The 26,489-nt window shown below is 31.5% G+C and overlaps 1 protein-coding gene across 4 annotated transcripts in view; it reads right to left on the bottom strand.

Moving 5' to 3' along the window:
* The window catches only part of LOC142228526 (phospholipid-transporting ATPase IF), a 118,992-nt gene that overhangs the window by 57,923 nt on the left and 34,580 nt on the right, over nt 1-26,489 (bottom strand). For 2 of the 4 annotated variants that reach the window (XM_075298975.1, XM_075298976.1), the window contains exon 2: nt 3,464-4,060. The exons of the other annotated variants lie outside the window; for them this stretch is intronic. In XM_075298975.1, coding sequence (XP_075155090.1) covers nt 3,464-3,598 — 135 coding nt within the window. In that variant the 5' untranslated portion in view covers nt 3,599-4,060. The remainder of the gene's footprint in view (nt 1-3,463; nt 4,061-26,489) is intronic. 4 annotated transcript variants of the gene reach the window in all.

Below are 26,489 nucleotides of genomic sequence, written 5' to 3'. Positions count from 1 at the left end.
CCTTATCGATAGGAACTGTTTGCGAAATTTTCGTATTATTTATTTTAGCGGTTCGGAAAATAAAGACAGAGAAATATTTTGCGTTTTGCGAATTCGTAAACCATAATAGTTTCAGTATTGTCTGATGCCTATATCCCAAACTACGCAATCTATTTTCAAGCTGGCATTAGTTATATCGTATTATAATAGCCCCTAGCGCAACTGAAACATGTTTTGGAGTGATTGGGTTTACAAAAATAGCAGACAATATTATCGATTTCCCATGCTATTGTAGCAAACTTTCTTGCTGAGTCTACACAGAAAAAAAAGTGTCTCGTAAATTTAAGAAGATTTTTACAATAATTTATTACAAGAATTTTCCAGAATTTTAGTTCATTTTTCGTATCTTTAACGAAAATTAACTACTCGAAAGGAAATTTTACAAATTCTAAGTAGCAATCGTTTAGTTCATGGCATACAAAATACGATGGAAATTTCCTTAAAAAATTTCTTAACTGGTAGTTAAAAATTCGTTTGTCATGCTATAAAACTACTTGTAAAATCTAAAGTATTTTGTAAATAATAAGTGCAATTTACTATAAAATTTTTTTGTATGAGAAAATATTTTTTTACGAAAAATGAACTTGAAAGTGGATAGCAATTTCTTACTGACAATTCCTATAGTTAATAATTGTTGGTAAAAAATTACCCAATGAAATATTTCTAGTTCACATGTAATTAAATTTATAGACATTTTCGTCGAAAATGGTAGATAACATTTCTTGGAAATTTTGCAAATTTTAAGTTAAACGTTTCATTGTTCGTAAACTGGTGTGCCTTTACGAATATTATTCTTAGAGTAAATTGTCAGCTGATGCGATGAACTAATGCATAGTACAGAGATCTTTATCGGCATAGTGGAATGTGATTAATGTAAAGATGATGTTACTTGAGTTTTGTTGTGTATACATGAGCGTGGGGTTGTTTTTATTTTTGTCCATTTAGTGGTTTGTGTGTGTGTGTTTGTTATTCGCGGATGGTTTATTTGGCTGGATGAGGTGTTGTTTTCAATAAAGGCACATGTGTTTTTGTTGTTGTAGGAATGTTTTGGCTTTGCTTGGTTTTGTTTGGCATGCTTCAGTTGTATAGTTGGCGTTGGCGTGGGCTGTTGCATTTTTTAAGTAGGTATGCAACAAGGGAATATAAAGGCATGGAATATTTTGGAATTTTGAGACATATATTGGTGTTTGTGTTATAAACCTTTTAAATGAAAGTTATTAATATTTTATCGGTAGTTTAGAAAAAAGTTATTATGAATATTTAGGAAAATATGTTGAAATTGAAAGTGTATTGAAATTTTCATTATTCTATATAAAAAATTAATATTCAATTCCAGATGAATGTGAAAAATTTTTGATATATCTCAGCGTATAGTTTATTCATAAATTGGTAAGTATCTTTTTAATATGACTTTCTTTTAAAAAGAATATTTTTTATGTATATTATTATTTGTTAATTAATTTTTTTGGAAACCAGTTCAATGTTTTTCTTTGTTGTAAAACAATAGTTAATTTCGGAGCAACTCCAGATGGATTCGAACAAATTTACAAAATAGAGAATTGGTAAGATTTCTTTTAAAAATTGGCTTTATTTCAACTAGAATATTTACGTTTATGTGACCTTTTTATCATCAAAATTACAGGTTTTTAATGCCTTATTTTAGTATTTCTTTAATCAATTTTTTTGGAAAGCAATGTAATATTTTTAATGTAAAAGACAAATATTTAATTTCAGAGTAACCCATTAAAAATTTGGAAACATTGTTAGTACTCCTTTGCTTGTAATTTAATAGTGAATTGGTAAGGATTCTTTAACTTTCTTTTAACCCTGGACAGTCATCCTTATTTTTTGTACATTAACGTCATCCTTCGTCATTTTGACTACGGCTGTTTTCAAGACGCTATAATTTTCATCGTGAGCGAAAAGTGAACCAAACTTGAATTTATTTTCTTACTAAATTTGGTTTTAAGTAGTATAAAACAAAAATTCATAAAACGGTCGAATTAGTATAACTTAGATTTACCATTTCCCAATAGACTAAAATGCATTTTAAATCGAAAATGAAATTACGTGTCGTCATTTTGACGAATGATGACTGTCTAGGGATATCAAGAATATTTGGTTTTTTATGCATATTATTATTTTTTTCATTAGATTTTTTGAAAACCTATTTAATAATTTTATTTAATGTAAAAAATAAATATATAATTTCAGAGTAACCCAAATAAATTTGGACAACTTTTTATATTTCCCCTCAGCGTACAATTTAATAGAATTGGTAAGTTTTATATTAAAACTTTGGCTTTCTTTCAACTAGAATATTTATTTTATTATATCTTTCACGTCGATAACAACACAGTTTTATGAGTTTATTTAGAATACTTCATTATTTCTCTAATTGTTTCAGGTACAAATTTTATGAGATACGTTTTCCAAAGAAAAGTTAAATTCCTTACACCATTTGATAAAATGCCCCAAATATTGTAAGTTACAAGCTAAAATGAAGAATTAAAAATTATATTTCATTACATGGTATTAATTTTTAACAATTTTCATTATTGTTTCCATTTTTTTCCAGCAAGGTATGTGAAAAAATTACCTACGATGAATAAAATAAGGATAAGTCAAAATGTCCAAACAGCGAGTTCAAATGAACTACTTACTCTCTGTTCCACGTGGTCATAATTTTTATTCACAAAAAACATTGTATTAAGAACTTTCATCATAAGTTTTTATAATAAAGTACTTTTGCTTAAAGAAAGTTTAATTTTAATGTATGAAAATTTTCATAATAGTAAAACGGTTTGTTGTTCTTTTAATTATATAATTTCTCTGTACTGTGGAATGATTGATCTAAAAATAGTTTAGTCGTCGACATTTTAAAGAGACTGTTAACCAATTTTTATTATCGGGTTTCCCACAAAATAAGCAAGTAAACCAAAACAATACTGACTTTTTAACTTGGTAGGGGTATATAAATCTTATGGTGTTGTAAAAATGAACTAAACTACAATGTTATAGATGAACTAAAATTCAAGAAAATTATAAACTAGACAAGTTGAAAAAAATCTTAAGGGCTAAATCATGGTCAATATTACTACAGTTTAGTTCATTTTGCAATGGAAAAGGGTTCACTGTTTTTTCAGTGTACTAAGAAATTTCTTTGGGTGTGCGTTCTTTATTGGCCTATAATTACTGTTTCATTTTCATGACGCTATAAACAAATACAAATATTGTCCAAATTGAAGGGCATGGATATTTCTAAATCATTTACAAATTTGGGCTTAATCCGACTTACAACCCCCTTCATGAAATTTCTCTCAATGCCTACAATGCATAATAATTCAATAATGTTGGTTTTGTGACGAATAGATAGAAAAGATTTTCTTAAGTATGGTAGTTTACAAGAAAAATAAAAATTTACCTTATGCCACTTCCATGAAACACTTTCTTTCACAAAATTGGCAGTTTCATTTTTGGTCCATAGCGGTATGCCGAAGGTGGTGTTATTCACACGTCGATAACCGCCCAAATGATCATGACGACCAATAAAATTCATGTTTCACTGGAACTTTTTTATTTGATTTTTCGTCTTACATTCAATCTTTGAACTTCCAATCTTAATTTGTATTGGCCGTTGATATTGCTGCTGGCATGCTAGCACTGACTCTTACTTTGTTCATTAGCATTAAAGAAATTTAATTTGATTTTTTTTTCTTAAATACGAAATGCTTTTTTTTAATTTTTTTTTCGTTTGTGAGTGTACGATAATTTTGTTTTTAATTCGAAATTTTATATTTAAATAAAATTTTTATTTCCGCAAAAAATTTCACTTTATTTTGTAGCCGTGTTATACGTATCATTTGTTTTGTAATTTGTTTTTATTTCAAAGTTTTGAACGAAATTTTCTCAAATTGGTCAAATTAATTGATTTTGTTTTTTTCATCCAGTTATCATTTTATAATTTTGGATTTTACACAAGACAAGTTTCCCATGACTACTTCCCCCTAATGGTGCATGACTATAAAACGAAAAGTTGTTAATTTCAATTGATAACATTTTCCAAACCACGAAGATATTACAAATTAGTATCTGGTTTAAATTGCCTCACTTTATGGACGTTAATGGGCTAAACGATAGTAGCAGCAACAAAAACAGGAACAGTAGCGATTTATAAATACTTGGATAATCAAATGCCATATTTGTATATTTAAAAAATATTTAACGGTTAACTTTCTAAAATGTGTGTTGGGGGAGTTTGTATTGATTTGTTGAGAGATCATAAAATAATTTTTATTTAAGATTCGATTACCAGTAAACCCTCAAACAGTATATTAAGCTTTCTTATGGAAATTCAATAATATAAAATTTTCTTTGAAAATTCCATAACATTAATTTTTTCGATAATGTTTATTTTTTATTCTCAAAATTCGATATAATTCAAATTGATTTCAAAATTCTCTAAAATTCAAACTTTCAATAAAAATACAATTACAATAAACAAATATGAAAACCAGCACACCAAAACTTCGATCATATTAAAATTGATTTTAAAAATGTGATAGCATTCATAATTTTCATAAAATATATATATACTTATATTTAAAAATTTCATAGCATTACCATTCTATCAAAATTCTAACGGTTGGCTTATAAGTCCCCGGTCTGTTATAACACTGAAATATTCTACAAGATTCTATAAAAATTCGATACTATTGAAATTGTCACAAAAATTCGAAAATATTGAAATTTTGTCCAAAATTTCAATTACGATAAATATATTAAAAATCCAACAAACAACAAAATTTTTATAAAAATTCTAGAAGTATATCTAAATATTCTCCAAAAATTCGATGATATTCAAATTTTGTATAATATTGAAATTGTTTAAAAAATTCGACACTATTGAAAATTTCTAAAATTCAAAATTCAACAAAGAATAAAAGTATTCATAAAAATTCAATTATACCCAACAAAAAAATTTGGAAGTACTTCTAAAGACACAACAACAAAGACACTTCCAATAATGTCGTTCCAAAGATGTTCTTTATTTTAACCATACAGGAAGTTATTTTGGTTCAATTTTTATACCCCAAACCATATAGTGGTCAGGGTATAATAAGTTTGATCTGCCAAAAAATGTGCCTACCAGAAATACTGATTTTAGACCCCATAAAATATATACCGATCGACTCAGAATCACCTCCTGAGTCGATCTAGCGCTTGGTGTCCGTCCGTCTGTCCATGTATTTGTTGTACCCAGGATTCCGGTCGCAAATTATTAACCGATTTTGATGAAATGTGGTACAGCGAGTTTTTTGGGCACAAGGACGAACGCTATTGAATTTGGAAAAAATCGGATCAAATTTAGATATAGCTCCCATATATATGTATCGCCCGATTTCGACAAATGGGGTCATGTTGCGCTTTTTTTCAAACGGATCGTCACCAAACTTGGCAAAAGGTAATCTTTTCCATCGCCCTTCAAGTCTGCAAAATTTCATCCAAATCGGTTCAGATTTAGATATAGCTCTCATATATATGTATCGCCCGATTTTGCCAAATTAGGTCATAAAACCCTTATTTATCAACCGATCTTACTCAAAGTCGGTTCAGATTTACTTACAGCTCCCATATATATGTACCGCCGGATTTTCTAAATTTGGCCATAATACCCTTATTTATCAACCGATCTTACTCAAATTTGGCTAAATGTAATCTTCTATAGCACTAACTATAGTGCAAAAAATCATCGAAATCGGTTCAGATGTAGATATAGCTCCCATATCTATGTATAGCCCGATTTTCCCAAATTTGGCCATAGAACCCTTATTTATTAACCGATCTTACTCAAAGTTGGCTAGATCCAGTCCTCTATAGTATTAACTATATGTGCAAAATTTCATCGAAATCGGTTCAGATGTAGATATAGCTCCCATATATGTATCGCCCGATTTTGAAAAATTCGTCCCTAATAACCTTATTTTTGACCATACAGGAAAATTTCTCACAAAAATTTGTTTATAGAAACTTTTTCCAAAGTTTTATTTTTATAGAGATTTAACAAAAAAAATTACTATTTCTGGTAGAATTCTACCATCTGTGGCAACCGTGGTGGTAAGACAAATTTATTTTCTAGGTTATATACGTTGCATTTTCGTGTTTTAAGATAATAAAGTACTTTGTACTTGTACCTTGTTTTGTAAATTTTGTTTAAACCAAAAACATTGTACGGAAAATTGTTTGGGAATGTATGGGAAAGTAGGGAACTTTTTTTTTGTCCTTGTAAGGTAAACCGAACATTTTCCCTGGCAACACAGACTATGACCTATAGTCAGATTGAGACAAAACACCCATAAACATCTACCCCTTAATTTTCTTAAATATGCAACTGCGGTTTATCTCCCATACCTATGTCAATGTAACCCCACGAATGCTTATGATTACTAATTCAGTAAGGGTGGTTTAGGGTATGATATAGTCGGCTCCGCCCGACTTTCTACTTTACTTACTTGTTTATATTCGCTTTGTTCATATTTTGAATGGGTAATTTTAACTTTTGTTGCTTTTTTTGGATTCAATTAATTAATTCACTAAATTAATTGAGCCAAATAATTGAAAGTGTCTTCAATCACAGAGATTATAGTATCAATCACCGAAGTCAATTAAAATATTAATTGATCCAATTAAAAAATTAATTGATACTATTAATTTTTGTGATTGATTTTTGTTTTAATTTAAAAAAATTGTTGAAACAATTAAATTTTTACTTGAATATTTTAAATAATTCAATTAAAACTTTAATTGAAAGTATTTTGGTTGAATTTTTTTTCTGTCTAGGTTACAAACAGAGTAAAAATTAAAAACAAAATCGTACAAATTATTTAAATTTAGTTGACAAAATGCTTAATCAATTGCGAATTTCTGAATATATTTGAGGTCAAAAGTTATAATGCATTAAAAATCATAAAAATTATTTTTATAATTTTTTATGACTTTTAATTTAAACACTGAATTCGGTTCACACCTTAAGAGTGATGCAAATTAAGTGCTACGGCTGTTGAAAAGGTAGACATGCGTCCTATGACAAGCCCATGTTAAATTCATTGCTTTTGCGCCAAATTTGCACCATTTCCGTATCCAAAAAGAAAATTTTCGCTAATATTCTCCAAAAATTCGATGACATTAAAATTTTCTATAAAAATTCGATTACGCCAAAAAAGTCTGTAAAAAAGTCGATTACAAATAATTTTTTGAAAATTCTATAACATTAAATTTTTTATGCAAATTAAATGGCAATGAAGTTTTTCAATAAAAATTAAATTACAGTAAAATTTTAAGAAAAAAATTGTAAATTAAAACATTATATGAAAAATCGAAATGTGTTTCTCTAAGAGAAGCATTGCTACGAAAATTTTATTAAAATCAAATTTCTTATCAAACTCGACAACGAGTATGTTAGGTATAGCAAAAGTAAGTCCATAATTTTTCCCATAAATGGCGTTATTTATATATCATTTCATTTATGTAATTATCAGCATTTGAGATCCATTACATATCGTCAAAGGTGAACTCTAATGATTAGATATACGCTATATTATAGTCCATCACGGAAGGTTTTGCCTGATGGACTACTTGGCCAACTCCTTACCTAGTTTCTGATGGGTTAAATTTTAATCTAATTCTACGAAAAAACAAAACAATTGTATTGAAACCATCAATATTAAAAAAAATGTTTTCTTAGAAGTTAAAATAAAAATCTAGTGACCCAATTCGCCATCTCATGATCACATTCATTACGTGTGTATGTTAAAAACGTAACACGACAATAATGGCAATGATTACAATTTTTTCTTGTCGTTTTGACGTTTATGTCATTTTCTTGGGTTTCACATAAACGGCTCATTGTACCCCTGTATCGCTCTAGCCATAACTGTTGCCGTCATCATCATATTTGCCATTGGGGTATAGCTTAATATTTTGCACACTCGATTTAAAGGGTGATTCTTTTGAGGTTAGGATTTTCATGCATTAGTATTTGACAGATCACGTGGGATTTCAGACATGGTGTCAAAGAGAAAGATGGTCAGTATGCTTTGACATTTCATCATGAATAGACTTACTAACGAGCAACGCTTGCAAATCATTGAATTTTATTACCAAAATCAGTGTTCGGTTCGAAATGTGTTTCGCGCTTTACGTCCGATTTATGGTCTACATAATCGACCAAGTGAGCAAACAATTAATGCGATTGTGACCAAGTTTCGCACTCAGTTTACTTTATTGGACATTAAACCAACCACACGAATGCGTACAGTGCGTACAGAAGAGAATATTGCGTCTGTTTCTGAGAGTGTTGCTGAAGACCGTGAAATGTCGATTCGTCGCCGTTCGCAGCGATTGGGTTTGTGTTATTCGACCACATGGAAGATTTTACGCAAAGATCTTGGTGTAAAACCGTATAAAATACAGCTCGTGCAAGAACTGAAGCCGAACGATCTGCCACAACGTCGAATTTTCAGTGAATGGGCCCTAGAAAAGTTGGCAGAAAATCCGCTTTTTTATCGACAAATTTTGTTCAGCGATGAGGCTCATTTCTGGTTGAATGGCTACGTAAATAAGCAAAATTGCCGCATTTGGAGTGAAGAGCAACCAGAAGCCGTTCAAGAACTGCCCATGCATCCCGAAAAATGCACTGTTTGGTGTGGTTTGTACGCTGGTGGAATCATTGGACCGTATTTTTTCAAAGATGCTGTTGGACGCAACGTTACGGTGAATGGCGATCGCTATCGTTCGATGCTAACAAACTTTTTGTTGCCAAAAATGGAAGAACTGAACTTGGTTGACATGTGGTTTCAACAAGATGGCGCTACATGCCACACAGCTCGCGATTCTATGGCCATTTTGAGGGAAAACTTCGGAGAACAATTCATCTCAAGAAATGGACCGGTAAGTTGGCCACCAAGATCATGCGATTTGACGCCTTTAGACTATTTTTTGTGGGGCTACGTCAAGTCTAAAGTCTACAGAAATAAGCCAGCAACTATTCCAGCTTTGGAAGACAACATTTCCGAAGAAATTCGGGCTATTCCGGCCGAAATGCTCGAAAAAGTTGCCCAAAATTGGACTTTCCGAATGGACCACCTAAGACGCAGCCGCGGTCAACATTTAAATGAAATTATCTTCAAAAAGTAAATGTCATGGACCAATCTAACGTTTCAAATAAAGAACCGATGAGATTTTGCAAATTTTATGCGTTTTTTTTTTTAAAAATTTATCAAGCTCTTAACAAATCACCCTTTATTTTATTTATTGACACATTTCTTTTACCTAGTCGTTGTATTTTTTCCATTGTGGAAATACGCTACTACTCGAAGAGGAAGAATATCGCGGATCTTTGTTAAAATGCCCTTAGGTTAGGTTAGGTTAGGTTAAAGTGGCAGCCCGATTAAATTTCAGGCTCACTTAGACTATTCAGTCCATTGTGATACCACATTTAACTAAAAGTACCTATTACATATGGGCACTTCTAGTCTTAACCACTGAACCTTCTCTATTATTAACTTTTGTGGAACCAACCAGATTGCTCCAAAAACATTAACAAACTGCTTAAGTTAACGTTTTCCAGGTCAGCCAGTAATCTAAAGCTATATGCTCCTAAAATTCGCTTACGCCTTACACAAAAAGCAGGACACTCACACAAGAGGTGTTTAATTGATTCCTTTTCCTCCACGTCATGACAGCTTATACAATAGTCATTATACTTCGCACCTATAGTTTTTGCAAATTCGCCTATCAGGCAGCGACCCGTTATAGCAGATATTAGGAGTGCTATCTGACGCCTTGAGAACACTAGCATATCTAGTGTGCGGTTTAAGTTTAAATGGGGCCATATTTGCTTGGTGTCGTTACAACCCTTGCAATTTTCCCATCGAATATTGGCCATCATAACAGCCTTCACACGCAGTAAGAGCTTGCAGGTGGCCAGAGGCATACCAACAGATTCTAGTTCCCCTGGAATATGTAAGGTAGTTCCTAGCAAATTTTAGCAAAATTTTATTTTTATAGAAAAAATTATTAACATTTTATTTCTATAGAAACTGCTGTCACACTTTTATTTCTATAGAAAATTTTGTCAAATTTTATTCCTATAGAAAATTTTGTAAAATTTTCATTTCTAAAGAAAATTTTGTAAAATTTTTATTTCTATAGAAAACCTTGTCACAATTTTACTTCTATAGGAAATTTATCAAATTTTATAGAAAATTTTGTGACAATTTTATTTCCAAAGAAAATTTGTCACAATTTTATTTCTATGGAAAATTTTGTAACATTTTTATTTCTGTAGAAAATATTGTCACAATTTTATTTCTTAGAAAGCTTTGTCATAATTTTTATTTCTTTAAAAAAATTTTGTCAAAATTTTATTTCTATGGAAAATTTTGTCAAAATATTATTTCTATAGAAAATTTTCTCAAAATTTTATTTCTATGGGAAATTTTGTCAAAATTGTATGTCTATGGAAATTTTGCAATATTTTATTTGTATGGAGTCAAAATTTTATTTTTATATAGAAAATTTCGTCATAATCTTATTTCTACAGAACATTTTCTCAAAATTTTATTTCTATGGAAAATTTTGTTAAAATTGTATGCCTATGGGAACTTTTGTCAATATTTTATTTATATGGAACATTTTGTCAACATTTTATTTTTATATAGAAAATTTTTTCATAATCTTATTTCTATAAAATATTTTGTCAGTATTTTATTTCTATGGATAATTTTGTCAAAATTTTATTTCTATAGAAAATTTTGTCACAATTTTAATGCTACAGAAAATTTTGTCAAAATTTTATGTCTATAAAAAATTTTATTTCTATGGGACATTTTGTCAATATTTTATTTGTATAGAGTGAAAATTTTATTTTTATATAGAAAATTTTGTCATAATCTTATTTCTATAGAACATTTTCCCAAAATTTTATTTCTATAGAAAATTTTCTCAAAATTTTATTTCTATGGAAAATTTTGTAAAAATTGTATGTCTATGTGAAATTTTTGTCAATATTTTATTTGTATAGAAAATTTTGTCAAAACTTTATTTCTATAGAAAATTTTGTCAAAATTTTATTTTTATATAGAAAATTTTGTCAAAATTTTCTTTCTATAGACAATTTTGTCAACATTTTATTTCTATAGAAAATTTTGTCAAAATTTTATTTCTATAGAAAATTTTGTCAAAATTTTATTTCTGTAGAAAATTTTGAAAAATTTTTATTTCTATAGAAAATTTTGTAAAATATTTATTTCTATAGAAAACCTTGTCACAATTTTACTTCTATAGAAAATTTATCACTACTTTGTTTCTATAGAAAACTTTGTGACAATTTTATTTCCAAAGAAAATTTGTCAATATTTTATTTCTATGGAAAATTTTGTCAAAATATTATTTCTTTAGAAAATTTTCTCAAAATTTTATTTCTATGGGAAATTTTGTCAAAATTTTATTTCTATGGAAAATTTTGTTAAAATTGTATGTCTATGGGATATTTTGTCAATATTTTATTTATATGGAATATTTTGTCAACATTTTATTTTTATATAGAAAATTTTGTCATAATCTTATTTCTATAAAAAAAATTTGTCAGTATTTTATTTCTATGGAAAATTTTGTCAAAATTTTATTTCTATAGAAAATTTTGTCACAATTTTATTTCTACAGAAAATTTTGTTAAAAAAATTTTATTTCTATAGAAAATTTCGTCAAAATTTTATTTCTATAGAAAATTTTATACAATTTTTATTTCTATAGTAAACCTTGTCACAATTTTACTTCTATAGAAAATTTGTCACTACTTTGTTCCCATAGACAATTTTGTGACAATTTTATTTCCAAGGAAAATTTGTCACAATTTTATTTCTATGGAAAATTTTGTAACATTTTTATTTCTGTAGAAAATATTGCCACAATTTTATTTCTATAGAAAACTTTGTCATAATTTTTATTTCTTTAGAAAATTTTGTAAAATTTTTATTTCTAGGAAAATTTTGTCAAAATATTATTTCTATAGAAAATTTTCTCAAAATTTTATTTCTATGGAAAATTTTGTCAAAATTTTATTTCTATAGAAAATTTATTCAATATTTTATTTCTATAGAAAATTTTGTCACAATTTTATTTCTATAGAAAATTTTGTCACAATTTTATTTCTGTAGAAAATTTTGTCCAAAGTTTTATTTCTATAGAAAATTTTGTCACAATTTTATTTCTATAAAAAAAAATTTTGCCACAATTTTATTTCGATAGAAAGTTTTGTCACAACTTTATTTGTATAGAAAACTTTATCACAACCTTATTGTTATAGAAAAATGTCCCAAAATCATAATAGCCTTCTCACGCAATATGAGCATGTAAGTAGCCAAACAGATTCTACTTCCCCTGGAATAAGTAAGATAGGTCTAGCCTTGCTAGCTCATGCGCTTTCAAGTTCCCTGCATTCAAGAAAAAAAGTTTACTTGAATCCTATGTTTTTGACCTTCCCTTAAAGATTTTGGTATTGATTACGAGACAAAGATGCGGCTTCTTTAAAATAAGGACCGTTTTTGGAAAGTTATCTGTTTTTACATCTAGGCTCTATAAAATTAAAATTATGATACAAATCTGATTTATCGATTTTTGTTTCATTTTGCCATATATCAACAAAGCTATTCATGTACAAATGAATGTCAGTTTAAAAATAACAGATACTTTAATGCACTGAAAAAAATATTGTCGTGAGGTCAAAGATTTCATGTCTTTAAAATGCGAATACAAATTTTACTTAGCATAGAAGACGCATTTCTCTAAAATAAAGTTATTTTCCTTGTCCAAAAGTCGATAAACTTTTCAATGAAGTCGTATTGTCCTAATAATTAAGTGATTTCACTTAAAAATGGGTATCTTAACATGAAAGAAAAAATTTATAGGCTAAGGTCAACTTGACTTTAATAATTCAGAAAAATTCTTTAAATTTAATGAAATTGTCTTTAAATTTGTTGTCTTTTTGCATCTTGACTACAAAGCAAAAAATCTTTCAAATATAGGACATGTTTTTAAAAACTTTATTTTAAAGAAGTTTTTTACTTCAAACATAGCATAATTTCTACTGGAAGTCGAGTCCTAATTTGGGAAATAAAGTTGCCGTTAACTCGTTTTTAAAGGACTTTGATAGCATATGAGGAAAAAAAGCTGAGAAAGCGAAAAATTAAAATTTGCTTCCTAGAAGCAAGTACACATAACCTAAATTTAAAAGAGAATTGGGTCTTAAAAGTATCCTTACTTGTATTCTCCGCTTCTTTGGCTCGGAATCAATACCAAATTTTTTATAGTAAAGACAAAATCTTTGGAACCGAGTATGCTTTTTTTTCAGTGTGTAATAAATGTTTTCATAATTTCAAAAAAAAATTTAAATCAGCCACCCACATTACATAAATATTTTTGTGCTCAACCATCTCGTTGATGCGCCTTGCAGGCTATAAGTTTATCCGGACGACAGTCATCGTGTCGAACATATCCTATATATTGGCCACATTATAAGTTAAGTCCGAAGGCACAATCGATACTGCTGCATGTTTATGGGATCGATAACACATTTACCGATTATTTAGTCATAAACAAATTGTATCAGATTTTTTACACACACAGACATTCCGTCCGGAAAAACTTATAGTCTGCAAGACGCATAAGTCTATGGCCGCTTTTGAGTTGGGGGCACGGTTGCCACAGTTGGTAGGATTCTATAAAAAATGGTAGATTTTTTACTGCTTGGTAGATTGGTAGATTTCGTAGATTTTGCAAAATATTCATCTCTGACAAATTTTTCTATAGAAATAAAATTTTGACAAAATTTTATATAAAATAAAATGTTGACAAAATTTTATATAAAAAAAAATTTTGAGAAAATTTCATATAAAAACAAGTATATACGGCCGTAAGTTCGGCTAGGCCGAATCTTATGTACCCTCCACCATGGATTGCGTAGGAACTTCTACTAAAGGCTGTCATCCACAATCGAATTACTTGGGTTGCGATAACACTTGCCGATGGCAAGGTATCGTAAAACTTTTTAACACTGTCTTCTAAATTGTAAGTTAGCCCATACGGGGTATATAAAAAAAGGCCGATTAAATATGTATATAATATAGTTTGACAAAATTTTCTATAGAAATGAAAACTTGACAACATTTTCTATAGAAATAAAATTTTGACAAAATTTTCTATAGAAATAAAAACTTGACAAAATTTTCTATAGAAATAAAATGTTGACAAAATTTTCTATGGAAGTAAAATGTTGACAAAATTTTCTACAGAAATAAATTTTTTACAAAATTTTCTATAAAAATAAAATTTTGACAAAACTTTCTATGGAAATAAAATTTTGACAAACATTTCTATAGAAATAAACGTTTGACAAAACTTTCTATAGAAATGAAATTTTGACACAACTTTCTATAGTAATAAAATTTGAAAAAATTTTCTATGGAAATAAAGTTTTGGTAGATTATTTTTGGCGATATGGACCAATTTTTGTGTAATAAGTCATCGGCTATATATAACTAAAGACCGATATTGACCAATTTTTACATGGCTGTTAGAGGCCATATATTGACAAAATGTACCAAATTTCAACCGCTTCGGATGACTTTTGCTATATATAATTATGGACCGATATGGACCAATTTTTGCATGGTTGTTAGATACCATATACTAACACCATGTACCAAATTTCAACTGGATCGGATGAATTTCGCTCCTCCAAGAGGCTCCTGAGGTCAAATCTGGGGATCGGTTTATATGGGAGCTATATATAATTATGAACCGATATGGACCAATTTTGCATGGTTGTTAGAGACTATATACTAACACCACGTACTAAATTTCAATTGGATCGGATGAATTTTGCTCCTCCAAGAGGCTCCGGAGTTCAAATCTGGGGATCGGTTTATATGGGAGCTATATATAATTATGAACCGATATGGACCAATTTTTGCATGGTTGTTAGAGGACGTATACTAACATCAGGTACCAAATTTCAACAGGATCGGATGAATTTTGCCCCTCCAAGAGGCTCCAGAGGTCAAATCTGGGGATCGGTTTATATGGGGGCTATATATAATTATGGACCGATATGGACCAATTTTTGCATGGTTGTTAGAGACCGTATACTAACATCAGATACCACATTTCAACCGGATCGGATGAATTTTTCCCCTCCAAGAGGCTCCGGAGGTCAAATCTGGGGATCGGTTTATATGGGGGCTATATATAATTATGGACCGACATGGACCAATTTTTGCATGGGTGTTAGAGACCGTATACTAACATCAGGTACCAAATTTCAACCGGATCGGATGAATTTTGCTGCTCCGGGAGGCTCCCCAAGCCAAATTTGGGGATCGGTTTATATGGGGGCTATACGTAAACGTGGTCCGATATGGCCGATTTTTAATACCATCCGACCTACATCAATAACAACTACTTGTGCCAAGTTTCAAGTCGATAGCTTGTTTCGTTCGGAAGTTAGCGTGATTTCCACAGACGGACGGACAGCCGGACAGACGGACAGACGGACGGACATGCTTAGATCGACTCAGAATTTCACCACGAGCCAGAATGTATATACTTTATGGGGTCTTAGAGCAATATTTCGATGTGTTACAAACGGAATGACAAAGTTAATATACCCCCATCCTATGGTGGAGGGTATAATAAAATCTTGACAAAATTTTCTTAAAAAATAAAATGTTGACAAAATTTTCTATAAAAATAAAATTTTGACATTATCTATAGAATTAAAATTTGAAAAAATCTAAGGAAATGAGATTAGGACTAAAATTTCTATAGTAAAAAAATAATGACAAAATTTTTTAGGAAAAAAGTTTTGACAAAATACAATTTTTTGTTTGGAAGTTTTTTTGGTAAAATTTGCTTCAAATTTTGGTAGATTATTTTCTAGTGGCAACCGTGGTTGGGAAACATAGAGTACAAGGATTTCATTGTCTGGTGGCTATCTGAGTATATAAAGGGTGATTCTTTTGAGGTTAGGATTTTCATGCATTGGTATTTGACAGATCACGTGGGATTTCAGACATGGTGTCAAAAAGAAAGATGCTCAGTATGCTTTGACATTTCATCATGAATAGACGAACGATCTGCCACAACGTCGAATTTTCAGTGAATGGGCCCTAGAAAAGTTGGCAGAAAATCCGCTTTTTTATCGACAAATTTTGTTCAGCGATGAGGCTCATTTCTGGTTGAATGGCTACGTAAATAAGCAAAATTGCCGCATTTGGAGTGAAGAGCAACCAGAAGCCGTTCAAGAACTGCCCATGCATCCCGAAAAATGCACTGTTTGGTGTGGTTTGTACGCTGGTGGAATCATTGGACCGTATTTTTTCAAAGATGCTGTTGGACGCAACGTTACGGTGAATGGCGATCGCTATCGTTCGATGCTAACAAACTTTTTGTTGCCAAAAATGGAAGAACTGAACTTGGTTGACATGTGGTTTCAACAAGATGGCGCTACATGCCACACAGCTCGCGATTCTATGGCCATTTTGAGGGAAAACTTCGGAGAACAATTCATCTCAAGAAATGGACCGGTAAGTTGGCCACCAAGATCATGCGATTTGACGCCTTTAGACTATTTTTTGTGGGGCTACGTCAAGTCTAAAGTCTACAGAAATAAGCCAGCAACTATTCCAGCTTTGGAAGACAACATTTCCGAAGAAATTCGGGCTATTCCGGCCGAAATGCTCGAAAAAGTTGCCCAAAATTGGACTTTCCGAATGGACCACCTAAGACGCAGCCGCGGTCAACATTTAAATGAAATTATCTTCAAAAAGTAAATGTCATGGACCAATCTAATGTTTCAAATAAAGAACCGATGAGATTTTGCAAATTTTATGCGTTTTTTTTAAAAAAAAGTTATCAAGCTCTTAACAAATCACCCTTTATATATTACAACATTATGCCACCTCAAATATTGCTAATATGTCCGCCTGGCAAACATTACAATGATTAGATAATCTTTTTTTATACCCTTCACCACTACTGTGGTACAGGGTATAATAAGTTTGTGCATTTGTATGTAACGCCAAGAAGGAAAAGTCTGAGGCCCATCGTTTAGTATACCGATCGTCTTAGAATTAAATTCTGAGTCGATTTAGCGATGTCCGTCTGTCTGTCTGTCTGTCTGTGTGTCCGTCTGTCTGTCTGTCTGTTGTTGTATTTTTGTGTGCAAAGTACGGCTCGCAGTTTTAGTCCGATTGTCCTAAAATTTGGTATAGGGTCCTGTTTAGGCTCAAAGACGATCCCTATTGATTTTGAATCGGTTCAGATTTAGATATAGCTGCCATATATATTTTTCACCGATCTGGTCATAATTGGCGTGTATATCAACCGATCTTCCTCAAATTCCGTACATCCGAATATTTTATGAGTCTCGAAAAACTTGCAAAATATCAGCCAAATCGGTTCAGATTTAGATATAGCTCCCATATATAGCTTTCACCCGATTTACACTCATTTGCCCACAGAGCCCAATTTTTTGCTCCGATTTAGTTGAAATTTTGCACAGGGAGTAGAATTAGCATTGTAACTATGCGTGTCAAATTTGGTTGAAATCGGTTCAGATTTAGATATAGCTCCCATATATAGCTTTCGCCCGATTTACACTCATATGACCATAGAGGCCAATTTTTAACTCCGATTTAGTTGAAATTTTGCACAAGGGGTTGAATTAGCATTGTTGCTATGCGTGCCAAATTTGGTTGAAATCGGTTCAGATTTAGATATAGCTCCCACACAGATAAAAATAAGTTTGAGAACCAATAACTTTTGTTGGAAAACCAATAACAAAATTTGTTAATTTTCCTGCAACAAACTAATTTGTACTTTTAATAACCATTATTACAAAAAAGTTGTTAGCAATCGTTACCATCAGAAGGCAACAAATAATTTGTGTTCTCAATAACATAATTTGCAAGTAATTTGTTGAGCTTCCAACAGTACAAAATATTTGTTGTTGAACGTTACGTTTAATCCTCAACAAATATTTTTGAATTTGAACGAAAAAATTTGTATGTGGTTTGTTGGAGTCTATCAATGACCTGTAACAAATTTATTGGTGTATTGACAAAAATTAAATTGAAATTGACAGAATTATTGCACCAAAATTGCAAAATTGCTGGAACAATTTTGGAGATATTTTGTTAAGTACATACAGAGAATGAATATGACCAAAATGCTATTTTTGGACGGGGAACATGTAACATTTTTGTGTCGAAAATCCTATACTCAGTTTTGTAAATGTATGACGATTTTAAATTTGAGTAGTCCAGGGTCTAGCAAGCATTTTGACAACTTTTTGCCCAGTGATATATATTCTAGTTAATTAGAATTGTAATAACTCTAATCCCGATATTAATATGGTTTTATTAATTATCTCATACAACAAACACATTTAAGAAACTACCAAATTGAAAAATATAAATTTTCACAGACATTTATAAATGTTTTTCTGTATTCTCTGTTTAATGAGCTCTTTGTTTGCTATCATACACGTGCATGTGCTCATACTCATTTTGTTCTAACGGTATTCTTCGCATACTTCTTTTAGCTTTCGTACATGTTCTCAGCGATGTGCGCGTAACCAGTCTTGTATTTTTATACCCTCCACCATAGGATGGGGGTATATTAACTTTGTCATTCCGTTTGTAACACATCGAAATATTGCTCTAAGACCCCATAAAGTATATATATTCTGGCTCGTGGTGAAATTCTGAGTCGATCTAAGCATGTCCGTCCGTCCGTCCGTCTGTCCGTCTGTCCGGCTGTCCGTCCGTCTGTGGAAATCACGCTAACTTCCGAACGAAACAAGCTATCGACTTGAAACTTGGCACAAGTAGTTGTTATTGATGTAGGTCGGATGGTATTAAAAATCGGCCATATCGGACCACGTTTACGTATAGCCCCCATATAAACCGATCCCCAAATTTGGCTTGGGGAGCCTCCCGGAGCAGCAAAATTCATCCGATCCGGTTGAAATTTGGTACCTGATGTTAGTATACGGTCTCTAACACCCATGCAAAAATTGGTCCATGTCGGTCCATAATTATATATAGCCCCCATATAAACCGATCCCCAGATTTGACCTCCGGAGCCTCTTGGAGGGGAAAAATTCATCCGATCCGGTTGAAATGTGGTATCTGATGTTAGTATACGGTCTCTAACAACCATGCAAAAATTGGTCCATATCGGTCCATAATTATATATAGCCCCCATATAAACCGATCCCCAGATTTGACCTCTGGAGCCTCTTGGAGGGGCAAAATTCATCCGATCCTGTTGAAATTTGGTACCTGATGTTAGTATACGTCCTCTAACAACCATGCAAAAATTGGTCCATATCGGTTCATAATTATATATAGCTCCCATATAAACCGATCCCCAGATTTGAACTCCGGAGCCTCTTGGAGGAGCAAAATTCATCCGATCCAATTGAAATTTAGTACGTGGTGTTAGTATATAGTCTCTAACAACCATGCAAAATTGGTCCATATCGGTTCATAATTATATATAGCTCCCATATAAACCGATCCCCAGATTTGACCTCAGGAGCCTCTTGGAGGAGCGAAATTCATCCGATCCAGTTGAAATTTGGTACATGGTGTTAGTATATGGTATCTAACAACCATGCAAAAATTGGTCCATATCGGTCCATAATTATATATAGCAAAAGTCATCCGAAGCGGTTGAAATTTGGTACATTTTGTCAATATATGGCCTCTAACAGCCATGTAAAAATTGGTCAATATCGGTCTTTAGTTATATATAGCCGATGACTTATTACACAAAAATTGGTCCATATCGCCAAAAATAATCTACCAAAACTTTATTTCCATAGAAAATTTTTTCAAATTTTATTACTATAGAAAGTTGTGTCAAAATTTCATTTCTATAGAAAGTTTTGTCAAACGTTTATTTCTATAGAAATGTTTGTCAAAATTTTATTTCCATAGAAAGTTTTGTCAAAATTTTATTTTTATAGAAAATTTTGTAAAAAATTTATTTCTGTAGAAAATTTTGTCAACATTTTACTTCCATAGAAAATTTTGTCAACATTTTATTTCTATAGAAAATTTTGTCAAGTTTTTATTTCTATAGAAAATTTTGTCAAAATTTTATTTCTATAGAAAATGTTGTCAAGTTTTCATTTCTATAGAAAATTTTGTCAAACTATATTATATACATATTTAATCGGCCTTTTTTTATATACCCCGTATGGGCTAACTTACAATTTAGAAGACAGTGTTAAAAAGTTTTACGATACCTTGCCATCGGCAAGTGTTATCGCAACCCAAGTAATTCGATTGTGGATGACAGCCTTTAGTAGAAGTTCCTACGCAATCCATGGTGGAGGGTACATAAGATTCGGCCTAGCCGAACTTACGGCCGTATATACTTGTTGTTTTTGTTTTCATATCGATAGCAGTCAACTATTTTCCCAACAAAACAATTTGTTGAAAATTCTGAATATTTCTATTATTTCCTCTGTCAAGCATCTACAAACACATTTCAACAACAAATGCCTCATATTCAATAGACAAATTTGTTGAGCATCAGCAGATTTTACATACAAATAAAGTTGTTAATATTTATTTGCAGTTATTTTTTTTGTGTGCATATATTCTGATTTCGACAAAAATGGTCAAAATACCAACATTTTCCATGTAAAATCGCCACTGTTTGTATGTATTTGGGACAAACCTTTATATATAGCCCCAACACATTTGACGGATGTGATATGGTATCGAAAATTTAGATCTACAAAGTGGTGCAGGGTATAATATAGTCGGCCCCGCCCGACTTTAGACTTTCCTTACTGGTATTGGTATAGAAATCAGTAAAACTTTTATTCCCCAGGGTGTAATATCGCTAGAAGAAATTTTTCCCACTGTGCGATATCATTATTCAGGCATTTAGGAGATATTACTCTTTCCGTTTTAGTAACAAGCAGTACAATGAACGGTTTGATTTCACGCCAGATATTCAAATTCACACGCGAAGTACGTTTGTTTTTTGTGTGATTGTTTGCATATTTAGAGTACGGAGTATTCTCTATCGATCGATAAACTCGTTCCAGCAGCCATCTATCCCAATGTCTGCCTTAGATTTCATGAGGGTATTGATGCGCATTCATTCCATTATTAGTATTTTTTTCTATTTGCTAATTTTTTTAAATGATTTTTTTATGGGCTTTTAATTAGCACACATTGATGTTTTTCATTGTAATTCACTATGATTTTCAGATGTTTTCGTTCAAACGTTTATTCGCAAGTCTATTTGATTTTGTTATTTAACAAAAAAGAAAAAAAAATATTAACAACAATAACAATCGTGAACCTTTTTTATGGATATCGAAGCTAAATGGAAGTGAAAATGTACCTTTTAATATTTTTTTTCGTTTGATTGGATTTTTAACACATTCTTATTTTTTATTATATTTGATGGGCGCCCAAAGTACGCAATATTGTTAAAAAAAATGATTCTGGACGATGTTTTTTTTATCGTTACATTATTGACAGATGTTTATTTAATAAAAGTCTTGATTGTTGTTGTTGTTAATGGATTATAATGAAATTGGATTTTTAACGCTTAGTTAAGTTTTTAATTTTAAAAACAATTAAGGCGAAAACGGTCTATGTGAATCTATGGATCCAAGGCCGTATTCAGGGGGGGGGGGGATGAGGGGGATCAAACCCCCCCGAAATGAATGAATATTTTTATATAAATAAATATATATTTTTAGCTGCATAGAAAAATCTTATCGAAGATGTTGAAGAAAATCTCGAGGTTTTATTTTGAAAAACGCTTACCTATAAAACTTGCACAAATCATAGAATACTAGTTGAAAAGCCCGTCAAACGACGGTCGAAAAAAACAAATTGTTTTTGTTCTCGCACCACAAATTTCATTTTTGTATTTCTATTTCTGTATTTCTGCTTTTTATGTGTGTTTGTTATTCTTTTTGTGAACATGACTCGCTTTGTTTGGCCATAGAACAACAATGAAACAGCCAAACATACGTGTGTAAATGAAATGGAGCAAAATCTGCGAAAAGAACCTGCCTAATTTAGCGATGGAAGCAATAAAGAGATATTTCCAAACGTCCATATTTTAAAAATTTTGGTCACTTTACCAGTTGCTCAGGGATGGAAAATACAATTTTTAAGAAAGTACAAAAAAGGTATTTTTTGATCGGAAAGGTACTTGTTACTAAATTTCAACAAAAATTTCACTTGAATATTATTGTTAAGAGACTGAATTTTAAAGAAAATAAAATTTTGGCAAAATTTTCTATATAAATAAAATTTTGCAAAAATTTTCTATAGAAATAAAATTTTCCATTCGTTTTGTTTTGTTATTGTTGGTTTTGATCTTTAAGCATTGTTGTTTTTTTTGTTGCAGCTTAAAACCATACATTGACTAAACTACAAGTGTAGTTTAACCAACAGAGGAAAATAATGTTTGTCAAATTTATTTGGGCAAAGACCTATAGACTGCAAGATGGTTGGATGGTTTCGGAATTACCACATTCTTTATCAGCATCCTCTATTTGCAGCAAAACTATCAACCAATTATTAGAATAAATTTAGGCAGTTCATTAAACCCAACAATGAACCACACTTGAACACTCCGAAAAAAGGTTTTGTATGATAGCCGGCTTATGCCGAAATAATTTTGCAAAAAAATAATTTTGCAAAAAAATAAAATTTTGCAAAAATTTCCTATAGAAATAAAATTTTTACAAAATTTTCAATTGAAATAAAATGTTGACAAAATTTTCTATAAAAATAAAATTTTGCAAAAATTCTATATAGAAATAAAATTTTGACAACATTTTCTACCGAAACAAAAAATCGATAATATAGAATCGCATTCTTTTTATACCCTCCACCATAGGATGGGGGTATATTAACTTTGTCATTCCGTTTGTAACACATCGAAATATTGCTCTAAGACCCCATAAAGTATATATATTCTGGCTCGTGGTGAAATTCTGAGTCGATCTAAGCATGTCCGTCCGTCCGTCCGTCTGTCCGTCTGTCCGTCTGTCCGGCTGTCCGTCCGTCTGTGGAAATCACGCTAACTTCCGAACGAAACAAGCTATCGACTTGAAACTTGGCACAAGTAGTTGTTATTGATGTAGGTCGGATGGTATTAAAAATCGGCCATATCGGACCACGTTTACGTATAGCCCCCATATAAACCGATCCCCAAATTTGGCTTGGGGAGCCTCCCGGAGCAGCAAAATTCATCCGATCCGGTTGAAATTTGGTACCTGATGTTAGTATACGGTCTCTAACACCCATGCAAAAATTGGTCCATGTCGGTCCATAATTATATATAGCCCCCATATAAACCGATCCCCAGATTTGACCTCCGGAGCCTCTTGGAGGGGAAAAATTCATCCGATCCGGTTGAAATGTGGTATCTGATGTTAGTATACGGTCTCTAACAACCATGCAAAAATTGGTCCATATCGGTCCATAATTATATATAGCCCCCATATAAACCGATCCCCAGATTTGACCTCTGGAGCCTCTTGGAGGGGCAAAATTCATCCGATCCTGTTGAAATTTGGTACCTGATGTTAGTATACGTCCTCTAACAACCATGCAAAAATTGGTCCATATCGGTTCATAATTATATATAGCTCCCATATAAACCGATCCCCAGATTTGAACTTCGGAGCCTCTTGGAGGAGCAAAATTCATCCGATCCAATTGAAATTTAGTACGTGGTGTTAGTATATAGTCTCTAACAACCATGCAAAATTGGTCCATATCGGTTCATAATTATATATAGCTCCCATATAAACCGATCCCCAGATTTGACCTCAGGAGCCTCTTGGAGGAGCGAAATTCATCCGATCCAGTTGAAATTTGGTACATGGTGTTAGTATATGGTATCTAACAACCATGCAAAAATTGGTCCATATCGGTCCATAATTATATATAGCAAAAGTCATCCGAAGCGGTTGAAATTTGGTACATTTTGTCAATATATGGCCTCTAACAGCCATGTAAAAATTGGTCAATATCGGTCTTTAGTTATATATAGCCGATGACTTATTACACAAAAATTGGTCCATATCGCCAAAAATAATCTACCAAAACTTTATTTCCATAGAAAATTTTTTCAAATTTTATTACTATAGAAAGTTGTGTCAAAATTTCATTTCTATAGAAAGTTTTGTCAAACGTTTATTTCTATAGAAATGTTTGTCAAAATTTTATTTCCATAGAAAGTTTTGTCAAAATTTTATTTTTATAGAAAATTTTGTAAAAAATTTATTTCTGTAGAAAATTTTGTCAACATTTTACTTCCATAGAAAATTTTGTCAACATTTTATTTCTATAGAAAATTTTGTCAAGTTTTTATTTCTATAGAAAATTTTGTCAAAATTTTATTTCTATAGAAAATGTTGTCAAGTTTTCATTTCTATAGAAAATTTTGTTTTGTTATATACATATTTAATCGGCCTTTTTTTATATACCCCGTATGGGCTAACTTACAATTTAGAAGACAGTGTTAAAAAGTTTTACGATACCTTGCCATCGGCAAGTGTTATCGCAACCCAAGTAATTCGATTGTGGATGACAGCCTTTAGTAGAAGTTCCTACGCAATCCATGGTGGAGGGTACATAAGATTCGGCCTAGCCGAACTTACGGCCGTATATACTTGTTTCGACTAAAACATTCTTGAAGTTCAATAAAATCTTGTTTTTGACTATGTCTTTTACAAAATCGAGATTTTCTTCCCACATGAACATGTCTGTTTTGCCATATTTGTAAAAGACTATTAGCAAATAAGGTTGATAAAGACTTTCTCAAAATATTAAAATATTTTGTCAAAGCTATTGTACCATAAATCTGATATCGACTCAAAAATGTCTACACAAAAGGTACTAAATCATTCGCGGGGGTACTACGTTACTGACCGGGGTGAAAAAGTTTTGAAAAAAGTACTATAGTACCGCATTTTCCATCCCTGCAATTACTACGTGCTCATCCGAACGTTCATTTTTAACAATGAAGAGATTCATGGCTGAACAAGAAGGTTAAATAATGGGGCCATATGAGTACAATTTTTTTATTTCGACCAAATTTTAAGATGTCAAAATCATATGTTTATGGTGATTGCAGCTCTCCAAATGACACTGCATAGCAAATGCATCTCAAACAAACTAGCGCATTCATAGCTGGAGAATTGTTCAAAGATGACTTGAGTATCTTGATAACATATTCCAGACCCAAAATACCACGCACATCAGTTTTTAAACTGCATCATAAACTGTTCTTGTTAATAGATGGCGAATATCCATTTGACTGACTTCCATTATTAACTTTGGTCTCATATCGGCGTTCCTCGGATGAATTATCCACTTCACAATAACTCATAGGTGACGCAATTAAATTTGAACCTTTATTTTTCTCTGGATTTGAATTATTTTTTCAGGACAATTGAAGGAATAAATAATTGCCACTTTTGCCAATGCCACACGATTCTTTTATCAGCTGATTTTGACTTCTTAAAATTGTAAACAACATATTGAAATTTGTTGTTTTTGTTATCGTGATTCAACCTCCTTATTCAGCCATGGAAGAGATTAAAGACGTATCTTAGAAATTCGACTAGCGAGAGTAGACTCAAAGGATTGGCATTAATGTCGGTTCATTGCCGAATAAATGTGCCGACTAAAGAAGTCATTGATTTATTTGCTGCCCAAAAAGCCCGTCGGTTCAATTTAATATTATAAAAATATTGTATACATACCTATGCATAATTAAAATTTTCTACACATGAGATTATATGAATATTTTTTTTTTAAGTTGAACCCCCCCGAATTAAAATCCTGGCTACGGCCTTGTATGGATCTATTTGTACTATACAGTAGAAAGTATACTGGCACACAAAAAGGGATTTCTTTTCTGAGGCACGATATTTTAGACAAACGAAGTTTTCTTAAGATGCTAAAAGTAACTAAAACAAGTAAGGAAAGTCTAAAGTCGGGAAGAGCCGACTATATTATACCCTACACAACTTTGTAGATCCACATTTTGATACCATATCAAATCCGTCAAATTTGTTTGGTGCTATATATAAAGGTTTTTGTCCCAAATACATACATTTAAATCTGACTCAATCGGAATAAAATTTGTTACACTTCTACCAAATCTATAGACTTAAAATTTAAGTCGGCTAATGCCCTGGGGTGGAACACTATATTAGTAAAAAACAAGTATATACAGCAGTAAATTCGGCCGAGCCGAATCTTAACTACCCACCACCATGAATCAAATATAATAGTCTCCTTTGAGAATTCTTCTTCGTAGCGGAT

The sequence above is a fragment of the Haematobia irritans genome, chromosome 3 (genome assembly GCF_050003625.1).
Source record: "Haematobia irritans isolate KBUSLIRL chromosome 3, ASM5000362v1, whole genome shotgun sequence".
NCBI lineage: Eukaryota > Metazoa > Arthropoda > Insecta > Diptera > Muscidae > Haematobia > Haematobia irritans.
Note: the sequence above shows the minus strand (reverse complement) of the source record. Positions and strands in the feature narration are given on the sequence as shown.